The sequence below is a fragment of the Theobroma cacao genome, chromosome 2, assembly GCF_000208745.1.
Source record: "Theobroma cacao cultivar B97-61/B2 chromosome 2, Criollo_cocoa_genome_V2, whole genome shotgun sequence".
Taxonomy (NCBI): domain Eukaryota; kingdom Viridiplantae; phylum Streptophyta; class Magnoliopsida; order Malvales; family Malvaceae; genus Theobroma; species Theobroma cacao.
This window is the reverse complement of record NC_030851.1, coordinates 6631662-6643500: the sequence shown is the minus strand read 5'-3', so window position 1 is coordinate 6643500 and position 11839 is coordinate 6631662. Positions and strand designations below refer to the sequence as shown.

At 35.6% G+C, this 11839-nt stretch overlaps 1 protein-coding gene and 1 pseudogene across 2 annotated transcripts; both read right to left on the bottom strand.

Moving 5' to 3' along the window:
- On the bottom strand, positions 6170-7401 carry LOC18608217 (annotated as a pseudogene).
- Positions 10608-11546, bottom strand: LOC18608215 (periaxin). Of its 2 annotated transcripts, XM_018114464.1 has the most exons (2): positions 11018-11546; positions 10608-10900 (listed from the first exon to the last, which is right to left on the bottom strand). In XM_018114464.1, the coding sequence occupies exons 1-2, from the start codon at positions 11477-11479 to the stop codon at positions 10751-10753; spliced, it is 612 nt and encodes a 203-aa protein (XP_017969953.1). In that variant the 5' UTR covers positions 11480-11546; the 3' UTR covers positions 10608-10750. The 2 variants fall into 2 exon arrangements, with proteins under 2 accessions (XP_017969953.1, XP_017969951.1); XM_018114462.1 differs by having other exon boundaries at positions 10608-11546.

Genomic DNA, 11839 nt, shown 5'->3' with positions numbered 1-11839 from the left:
GTTAATTAATTTACTACTACACACACACACACACACACATATATATATATATATATATATATATATATATATGTAATTTAGAGCATCAGCATTTTGGTACAGTATCAATGCTACCAATAATGAAACTTAAGGTAGTGTAAGGATTCAAGGAGTAGTGGTTGAATGAGATGGAATAAGCTTAGGATCGGACATGTCCTCGGCAGGAGTTGGTGCGGTAGGCAAAAAGTGCTTAAACAATTCTGGCAATTTGGGCAGTTCTGGCTTTGGCAATTCTGGAAATTCAGGTAATGGTGGCAATTCGACCTTAGGAAATGGCAGTAGGTGAGGCAATTCAGGCTTAGGATGTTCGGGTATCTCTGGCAAAGTTACTTCAAGAAGATTGCGTGCCTGGACAAGGATGGCACTGTCGCCGCTCATGGACCAAAAAGTGATTAGAAGCAGCGGTAATGTAAGGGTTGAGAGGTAGTGAGAAGCCATGGCTGGTGCAACAAATAAAGCTTCAAGTGGAAAGAGTGCTTGACCAGCTCTACTGCTCTCTGTATTTGTGCATGAATATTCATGTCTATTACGCTTTTATAGATGCAGAAAGCTGAAAATAAGAGGGTTTTGAGAAATGTTGGTGGGAAAGTGTGTGTAGTTAGTTCCAACTGCTTACCTGCATTACTTCCTTTGCTAATATCACAATAATGAATTACTCAAACACATCTATCTATCTATCAAAAATTAAGCTCTATTTTATGATTTACTGCTGTTTTGAGTTAAATAGCAAATTAAAAATACTGCTAGCTTGCACTCTGCCCCTCTGCTAACTGCTCCTTTGTAGTTACCATTAGCCAACCTAATTGCTTGCTGCTCACAACATTTACCGACTATTCATGGAATATATGGTATTGTAGGCAGTTGCATGAATGCAATCTCAATCATCGATCTAGCGGGCATAAATCGGCCAAAGAACAGATTGTATAAGTCCTTCGGTCTACTTTTCTAGGTATTATTCACTTTGAAGAGATTATTGATAATGCCCTTTTAATTCCTTGAGATAAAATATGTTCATTTTTATAGTTAATTGACATTAATTAGAATCCTCAAGTCACCAGCAAAGATTGGATTAGTGATGAAAGAAAGAGATAACAATATTCGGTTTGGTTTTTCCACCACAAGAATGGTTATAAATAAGAAAAAATTCTCTACCTTAAGGAAAACAAGAAGGATTGATCAAATTATATTGAATTTATTATTAAAAACTGAATTTTTCTTGCAATTATAAAAAGATGTTAACTAGCTTTAAATGATCAAATCTTTTAATGGCTATAACAAGGATCTAAAATGAAATTTGATTAATTCACTATTTCTTTTAAAGGGTTACTTTTTGTTTATGCAGTAGGAAATTAATTATTGGAAGTGTTAAGTTGTATAGAATTTTCTTAAAAAAGAAAAAAAAATTGATTAAATCAATATTTAATTAATTAATAGTTGGCTAAAACTGTATCGAGGTACCAATTAGATTATAAGTTAATTATGATTATGAAGTTCAAATATTTGACTTAATAAAATTAAAATCATATCCCTACGTATATAGAAAATTTTTATATTTTACTAACAATGTATAGAATTACTATTGCATGCGACACTACGACTAAAATGTAGCTAATTATGTAATAGTTATTAACTTTTAATAAAATATAAACATACAATACAACCAACAGTACTGGAGAATCATGCACCATGGGCGTGTGGACATAAGAATCAGTATATGAATCTCCTCTCCGCAAAGAGAGACACGTTAGAGGAATGCATACATTCACCAATTATTGACACGCTAAGTTATACTAGAACACCCAACAGTCTGCGGAAACTTCTGTAGAGGACAGGGGGTGCAGTGTAGTGATTCAAGGATTGGCCATTGGCCATTCAGGAAATTTGGGCACTTCTAGTTTTGGCCACTGCGGCACCTTAGGCATTTTCAGGGTAGTACAATAAGTTCAAATATCTAAAACAAAATATTCAAATGAAGTTTTTTTTATTAAAATTAAAAAAAATATTAAAATTTTATTCTTCTAGCTTTTTAAGATGTAAAATTTTTAATTAATTTTTTATAATCAAGTTCTTTTAATATTTTTTTTTCAATTGATAAAATAGCCAATCCATTTAATCTTTCTTGAAATATTGTTGATCTTAAATAAGATTTTATTAATTTTAATTTTGAAAAACTTCTTTTTCTTGAAGCAACACTTACTAGAATTGTTAACATTATTCTAAAAATATTTAACTATTATAATTATCTTATAATTTTTAAATGACTAATATAAAATCAACAATTAAAATTTTTAATTCAAATAAATCAACTATCATATAAAATAAAAATAATATAATAATATAATATAAATCTAAATTAAAGTAAAAAAATCTGTAAAGATTAAAACAATAGTACCTAATTGTTGAATGCTTATTGTAAACCGCAAATGAGGCTCATAGCTTTATAAAGATAATAAAAGAACAGACTTCTTGTGTATTCTTTGAAAAAAAATTGAAATTAAAGAAAGAAAGAGCAAATAAAAAAGAAAGATTTCAAAAGTAGATATTATACATTGAAAAAAATAATTAGTTTTATATATAGGAAAAAAATACCTATTAGAAATTATTAAATACGTTGATTGAAAATAAGAAAAATAAGTGAAAAAAAAATAATTATTAGAGATGATTAAATACATATGATTGTTGGCTTATTCAAAATAAAAGAATGTAGTTAAGAATTAATAGTATTTTATAAATAAAGAAGTAATAGAAAATTGAGATTTATTAAGCACATAATTAAAAAAATAAAAAATAAATAATTTTATGAATTATTTTTTATTTTTATATATTTTTAATATAATTAATTATATTATGATTGTTATAAATCTTTCTTAAAATTTGGGCCTCTCTAAATTGGAGGCCTAAAGCCCTTGCTTGGGTGACTTCACCCAAGGGCCGGCCCTGGGCATATCTGCCTTTGGAAACTCTGGCACCTTGGGCATTTCCGGCTTTGGAAACTCGGGCCACTTAGGTTCTTCTGGCTTTGGCCATTTAGTCCATTTAGGCACCTCTGGCTTTGGCGATTCAGTTGCTTTAGGCACCTCTGGCTTTGGCAACTCATGTAATTTAGGCGTTTCATGTTTTGGCAACTCAGGGTACTTGGGCTTTCCTGGCTTTTTGGGCAGTGCGGGTTTTTTCTTCTCAGGCACTTCTGATTTTGGCAACTCAGGATACTTGGGCTCTTCAGGCTTTTGCAACTCTGGCATTTTGGGCCATTCGGGCATCTGAGGCTTATAAGGAAGTTCCGGCTTCTCTGGCAAGGATGTCTGAGTCTCTAAAAGGCGTCGAGCCCTGCCAAGACACTCATTACTGCCAAACTAATGAGCAAAAGCTGTAAATGAAGAAAGGAAGGCGAACATTTTTTGCCATGGTTGAAGCAGATGACAAGAAGGATAACGAATCTTCCCAACCAGTGAGCTTTAGATTAAGTTTATTTGTCTGTGCATTGTTGTTCGTGTCTCATAAGGCTTTTATAGATGTGAGAAGCGGAGAATAGGAGGTCTGAAAGCCGGTTTGGTAGGATTTCCTCTACGTAGTTAGTACAACGTCTCACCTACATTACTTGACTATTTCCGTATCATGATTAAAACGTGCACTGCCTCCAAATACCTTATCAACAATTCCTACAAATTAATTAAACAAGGGGATAACAACAGATTAAATATACAAATTTATACATTGTCAAGTTGAGTTCTTTTGGTCAAGTCATCAAAAAATGCTCATTGGAATGTATTTTGATTATTAGACAAATCTTATGTACCCAGAATCATTAATCGTTTCATCAAAGTCATTTATGCAGTTTGTCAGCCTGTTTTCTTGTTCTTTGTTTCAGCCTGCCAATTAGCTTCTTCTTTTCTTCGTTTTAACATAATTCTTGTCAGCATGTGTCTTTTTTAATTGGGAGGCATAAACTGAAACTGGCCCAAAAGGGAAAAATCGAAGGCAACCCAGGCTTTGATCTACTCTTGGTGGCCTACAGCTTGCATGTTTTTAGTTTCATTCCCTTTGTTCTTGAATCTTTTGACAAATTTTCGGTTATTTTAGACTTCACGTATCTCCTCACAATCACATCCATGACTAGCATGGTTCGATAAAATGTCATTCTTTAGTGAACGAACATGTCCCTGCTACATTATTATTGTAGAAATTGGTGAATGCATTGCATTCATATCTCCCTCAGTACTTGACCACCCAGGTTTTGCTTGTATGGAAAATGATTACTAATCAAGACAAAAGTGATTTATCAATGAGGTGATAGCTAACCTTTTGCATAACAGTAATAAAAATAATAAAGCATAGTAAGCACCGCAAAGTAATAACAAGTTAATTTTATGTTTCTCGCATTCTAATTATCTCGATTTTGTTTTCCTTCAGTTCAATGGCTCAGTTACAGAAATAAGACATTTTTTTCCATTCTAAGTTCTATTTGAAAAATAAATTGTTTTTTTTTTTAAAACAAATAAACTAATTTCATTACTTACAGAAATTTTACAAAAATCTATCCTTATGTGATAGAGGAAGCCAAGATATACAGGACCTCAAGCTTTTTGTTCAGGTCAAGGCCACATGAACCATCGTGAAAACATGAAAAACAAAAATCAGGTAGTCAAGTGGACGAGACCACCCTCATGAGTATGTACAAGCTCCCAGTTAAAATCAAAAAGATCCAGAGACCACCATAGCATCATCACACAACAATTGCCCATCGGTTGTCATTTGTTTCATAAACTGAGTAACATGAGTCAAACCTGTCACAAACCTCGATGAGACATGAGTTTCAGATAAAGCAGGAAGCACCTCAACAATCAGAGCCATCCATCAAAAGCGTTAGCCAAAAACGAGATCGCTTGAAACTCAGTCAGTAATCAGGACCAGCACCATCACTCTCTGCATCTTTTATCTGCACAGCACTCTTAAGCCAACCAATCTCTGAAGAGTAAGAGCAAACCTAGGGTGAGTCCTCTTTGAGATCATCACCACACCTTCTCAGACAAAAAGGAGCCATTAGAGTTCGGGCTTTTGACCCTCCTCCCACCTTCCAGCTGAACTGACCCATAACATCCATCATCACGGCATCCTAAGGAAAAGACCAACACCAGAAACCCCAGAACTAAGACAAATCCTTCCAAGAGGCCTCGATCCTGCGAACAAACAAAAATATACATGCAGGAGAAGAGCCCAGAAATAACAGAAGAGACTTAGAACTCCCAGCAACCAAACAAAAACACCTGAGGGCGGTCCAGTAATCAAGCAAGAAGATACTGGACCTACAAAAACCCCAAGGGAACCCTGAATTCCTTTACAGCATAAGAATCATAAACGCACAAAAAAATCACCCTGCTTCATCCATTTCCTCAAAATGGGTACCACCACTACCTCTTTCATCCGATCATCTATCAGTCAGCCAAACTCCGTCTTAACACCAATCACCTTTGGAGAACAAATTAATTTCAAATATTTTTTTTCTGTTTCAGTACTATGTTTCTTGACTATATGTATAAATTTATGCTTCTTGAAGGGGAATCTCAACATTTTTTAAGTCCTTTTTTCTTTTCTTCTTTCTTTTTTCTGATTCCAATTGATTTCATATGGATAAATTTAAGTGAATGTTTAGTGATGCATATGATGATGAGGTTCTTCCAACCAAACACCTTAAATTGATTGTGGTAATTATACAATGTACTAAATGACAAGAAACCCTCAATTATCTAGTGATGAGTATGAGATATTGTTATTTGTTTATTTATTTTTTTCTCCAAATTTTGCTTATCGCTGTTAGAGGCTTCAAAACAGAGGGATTGTATGAATAGGAAAGACCATTTTTATCCGGGTCATGTCAATGCTTGTTTGCAAAGAATTTCTACAATGCATGCCTTGTCCTTCTTTTTCTCTTTTTAGCCATAAATCATCGTCCTGAATTAATTTCAATGACTTTATTTTGTTTAGAAAGAACTGTTACTTTGAGTGTTGTCATTAGACAATAGATGCTAAATGAGATTTATACCATTTACGCAGCTTATGAAAGCGTATAGTACCGTGGGAGACCATTTTGCATAAATGTAGTAGCTAAAACATATGCTCGGGTGAAACAAAATTGAACATACTGAATAGGAAATTCAAACTTTGTATATTATTATAAATTTATTAAGAAATTACCTATGATAAAACAGACGAGACGACTATAACAGAACCACTCTGGAACAACATTTCAAACAACACATCTATGAATCATCTGGTCTAAGCAACAATGAATACACTCAACCACTAATCAACAGACTACTATAAGAGGAATCCTAGCAACAATATGTGTACTGCAGGGGACAAAGGCAGTGTCATGATTCAAGGGCTCGTGGTTGTGTAAGGTGGAGTTAAGGGAGGGATGGGGAAGTCTTTAGGAAGACTTGGCATGGTAGGGAATTAAGGCCACTTGGGCACTTCTTCCTTTGGCGCTTCAGGGTTTGGCAAGTCAGGCAACTTGGGTAGTTCTGGCTTGGGCAACTCCGGTACTTTGGGTTCTTCGGGTTTTGGCAGGTCAGGCAGCTTAGGCAACTCAGGCTTTGGTAACTCAGGAACCTTGGGTTCTTCGGGTTTTGGCAGGTCAGGCAGCGTAGGCAACTCAGGCTTTGGTAACTCAGGAACCTTGGGTTCTTCAGGTTTTGGCATGTCAGGCAGCTTAGGCAACTCAGGCTTTGGTAACTCAGGAACCTTGGGTTCTTCAGGTTTTGGCATGTCAGGCAACTTAGGCAATTCAGGCTTTGGCAACTCAGGAACTTTTGGCAATTCAGGCTCTGGCAACTCAGGAGCTTTGGGCAACTCTGGAACTGTAGGCAATTCAGGAGTTGGAAACTCTGGAGCTTTTACTTCTTCAGGTTTTTGCAATTCAGACAACTTGGGTAACTCAGGCTTTGGCGACTCAGGAACTATGGGCAATTCAGACTTTGGCAACTCAGAAGTTTTGGGCAATTCAGGCTTAGGCAACTCAGGAACTTTGGGGAATTCAGGCTTTGGCAACTCAGGAGTTTTGGGCAATTCAGGCTTTGGCAACTCAGGCACTTTCGGTATTTCTGGCTTCGGAACATCTGGCAGCTCAGGCCTTGGGAGTTCAACCTTAGGAAAGGGAGGTATCTCAGGCAATTCTGGCTTAGGAAGCTCAGGTTTCTCTGGCATCGATGTCTCTAAAAGACGTCGGGCACCAACCAAGATAGTGTTGCTGCTCCTAAGTGACAAAGTGATCAGCAAAAATGGTAGTATAAAGAAAGGGAAACGGTAGCAAGCCATGGTTAAAAAATAGATGACGAGTGCTTCAAAATGAGTAATAGCTGGGCGCTTGTTAATGCAATTGCATGTTCTGATGAGCCTTTTATAGGTGTGGGAAGTGGAGAACACGGGATTCCTAGGGCTGGTTGGTGAGAAATTCTACATTTTGTTAGCTCAACTTCTCACCTACCTGCTCATGACTGAAACGTAAAGCTTTCAAACTAAATCTGCTAAAAGCGATGCCATGGAACTATTCGAGCCCTGATATGATGACACATCCATTTGACTTATCCATATCTAGTTGTTGAATTAGCTTTTTTCAGCTCTCACCGTTTCGTTCAAAGCATTGTGACGCATGTTAAAGTAACAAGTTGAACTCCTTTGTGAGGCTAACGGTTGTTGTTTTGTTTTTGATTGATAGCAAACAACAGTGGCAAAGCTAACAGGTTAAATTAAGTTGAAATTTTTAAACATCAACAGGAATTTAATTTTCTCTCTTATTAGGCCGTTGAACAAAACATGCACACCGCACCACGTCACCACCTAGAAGCTTTATCTGCTCTTTTGGTGGTTCTGCTATCCACGACCTGTTTTTGCATCTTGACAATTTGCTCATGTTTCTTGGTGTGTATTTCTCTTTTTCTAGAAGAAAAAAAAAGGAACAAAAATTTTAAGTGAGAGATATAAAGAAAGTGAAATTATGAAAGTTGGATTACTTATGTGTTATCAAGTACACAATAAACAGCTAAGGGCAGTCTATTAGAAATTGAAATGATCTATTTGTGTTACAACTAGCCAGCCAGAGACTAACTCTGCAGAAGAGTGAAGTTGAGGTTGTTATTAAAAGTTCAATGGTAAACAATTTAAGCATAAGCAAACATGGTTCAATAGACTCCAAAACGGCATATCTGATGAGGCGTAGGTGATTTTTGGTTGCCTGAAGAGTTCCACGCAATATGTCAATATAAAGTTTGCATTGCAACGAAAAATATTATCAATATTTATGCCTTGAGGCTGCCTCTATCATGTTTGCTCGTGCCTCGTCTTTGCTACGTTAACGCCATCTCCCACTGTGTCTTTCTTAGTCCTTGTTTCTTCCTTCTAAGCTGAACACACCTCTCTAGTCTCCACCAAACCTATAATTCCTTCCCGAAATTCATATCATTTCCACTCATTTGTTTGTTCCCACGTACCCATGAGAATGATCAGTCATCCATTAGAAATGTTGTTTTTTGTTTGTAAATTTTTGATCCAATTACTGTACATGCTGGTTTTGTTTTTCTATTAATATAAGATTTAATTGATCTTGCAAGTGGCCATAGATAATAAAATATTATATATAATGCTCATTTTCACAAATTATAATTTTGTGTTCTTTAATTAATTTATATAAACATTTATGTATATAATAATATAGCAAATTAAAATTATTATTCATCATGCTGTTTTAAATCTAGTACTTTTTAGGAAAAGTAAGATTTGATTTTCTATCTTTACAAAATAATACAAAAAATCTCTATCCACCAGCATATCTACCATCAAAAAGAAATTAAAAGGTTTATAAATATAAGATTTTAAGCTAAAAACAGTTTTAAGTTTGTACTAATTAAATCAATTGATGATTCTGAACAAGTTTTGAACTTAACTATTTCAGATGCTTTCCTGGTATAGATGGAAATTTGAAATGGCTTATCAAATGAACGGTTGGTTTAACTGAAAGTACAGTTGAGAGCAGTAATACACACCCACCCCCAATTCCATTTTGTTTGTCTTTCTGTCCTTGATTACACATTCTTTCTCTTTAAATTCCATCCTCGTTGCCAATATGGATAACTTTAAGTGAATGTTTAGTAATGCCTGTGATAATGTGCTTCTTCCAACCAAAAACGTTAAATTGATTGTGGGAATTATGCAATGTGCTAAACGACCAGAAACCCTCTATCACAAGCTTGGAATTTTAGTCAAGAATTTATACGGATCTTAGAGCTTAGGGTACACCGTTTAGGCTTGGGATAAAAAGTCTAAACAAGTTTAATTCTTAAATTTTTAACCAAGATCTGCATTGTGCTTCAAGTTTGGAATAAAAGGACTATGTCTAACTCATAATTTTGTACAAAAATACGAAAGCGAAAACTTAATAAATTTGAAAAAAAATTTTAAAAAAATAATTATATTATTCTCAAAAAAGAACAAATACTTGAAATTGTAAACAACAATTGTATTATTGTCAAGAGAAAAACAAATAGCTAAGATTTTAAACAAATAACTTAATGCCTAAATGCTTGAATTATTTGAATGAATGATTACTGGGGTAATTGACTCTCTTACCCTTTTTTTTCCCTAAAAGCTTAGGATACTATTTATAATATAACTTTCTTATACTTCTAATTGTTTACTACAACTAAGATAGGTAATAAGAGATTTAAGTAAATAAATGTTCTCCGACTAACCTAAAATCCTAATTTAAGTAAAATAAATAATAGTTATATATAAGAATTCTATCTCTATCAAATTACTCTTATCCGAGAGTCCTTTTAAAGCCGAGCTTCTTGTGCAAATTCTACCTACTTTCGATCCACAGTCCTGCAAGATTGGGTAACGCAGCGTGTATGCGGCCCGTAATCAATATTGGCCCATGGTCAATTTTTGGCCTTGGGGGGTATCCGGCACTTATTTGTGCTGTTGTCCCAACTAGACCTGTGGGTTATGTGCAAAACCGTGACACCCTCAATTATCCAATACTGACGCATTTTTTTTTTTTGTTTACATCTCCAAATTTTGCTTATCATTGTTAAAAACTTCAAAAACAGAAGAATTATGAGCATATGAAGACGATTGTTATTTTGGTTTTTTTTTTAAAAAAATGTGATTTTGTTCGCATTAAGTCATCATGTCATTTACAGTCTTTAATGGCTTATTAAAGATTTTTACTGACATCAAGCTTGTGCAAAATAATATCTACAATGGGTGCCTTCTCCTTCTTTTTCTCTTTTTAGCCATAATTTCAAGAACTTTATTTTGTTTAGAAAGAATTGTTAGTTTGAGTGCTGTCATTAGACAATAGGTACTAATTGAGATTTATCCATTTACACAGCTTACGGAAGCGTTTAGTGCTGTAGGAGACCATGTTGCATAATTGTTGTAACTAATAAATATGCTAGGCTGAAAAAAAATTGAATATACTGAATAAGAAAATCAAACTTTGTATATTATTATAAATTTATTAAGAAATTACATATGATAAAACAGTCGAGACGACTATAACAGAACTGCTCTAAAACAACAACTCAAGCAACACATTTATGAATCATCTGGTCTAGCAACAATGAATACACTCATCCGCTAATCAAGAGACTACTATAAGAGGGATACGTAGCAACAATATGTATAATGTAGGGGACGAAGACAGTGTCATGATTCAAGGGCTGGTGGTTGTGTAAGGTGGAGTGAAGGAAGGGATGGGAAAGTCTTTAGGAAGACTTGGCATGGTAGGCAATTCAGGCAACTTGGGCACTTCTTCCTTTGGCGCTTCAGGCTTTGGCAAGTCAGGCAACTTTGGTAGTTCTGGCTTGGGCAACTTAGGCTTTGGTAACTCTGGAACTTTAGGCAATTCAGGTTTTGGCAACTCTGGAACTTTGGGCGATTCAGGCTTTGGCAACTCCGGAACTTTTGGCAATTCAGGAGCTTTGGGCAACTCTGGAACTTTGGGCGATTCAGGCTTTGGCAACTCCGGAACTTTTGGCAATTCAGGAGCTTTGGGCAACTCTGGAACTTTCACTTCTTCAGGTTTTTGCAATTCAGGCAACTTGGGTAACTCAGGCTTTGGCAACTCAGGAACTTTGGGCAATTCAGGCTTTGGCAGCTCTGGCACTTTTGGCAACTCAGGAGTTTTGGGCAATTCAGGCTTTGGCAACTCAGGCACTTTTGGTATTTCTGGCTTCGGAAAATCTGGCAGCTCAGGCTTTGGGAGTTCAACCTTAGGAAAGGGAGGTATCTCAGGCAATTCTGGCTTAGGAAGCTCAGGTTTCTCTGGCACCGATGTCTCTAAAAAACGTCGGGCACCAACCAGGATTGTGTTGCTGCTCCTAAGTGACAAAGTGATCAGCAAAAATGGTAGTATAAAGAAAGGGAAACGGTAGCAAGCCATGGTTAAAAAATAGATGACAAGTGCCTCAAAATGAGTGCTAGCTGTGAGCTTGTTAATGCAATTGCATGCGCTGATAAGCCTTTTATAGGTGTGGGGAGTGGAAAACAGGGGATTTCTAGGGCTGGTTGGTGAGAAATTCTACATTTTGTTAGCTCAACTTCTCACCTGTTCATGACTGAAACGTAAGGCTTTCAAACTAAATCTGCTCATAGTCATGCCATGGAACAATTCGAACTCTGATATGATGACACATCCATTTGACTTCTCCATAATTAGTTGTTGAAGTAATTTATTCAGTTCTCACTGTTCCGTTCAAAGCATTGTGATCTTTTTGGCTTGAACAAGCAATTGAGTTACGCA

What these genes read in the sequence shown, in the direction of transcription:
- LOC18608215 (XM_018114462.1), bottom strand. Translation starts at nt 11,479, where the DNA reads ATGGCTTGCTACCGTTTCCCTTTCTTTATACTACCATTTTTGCTGATC.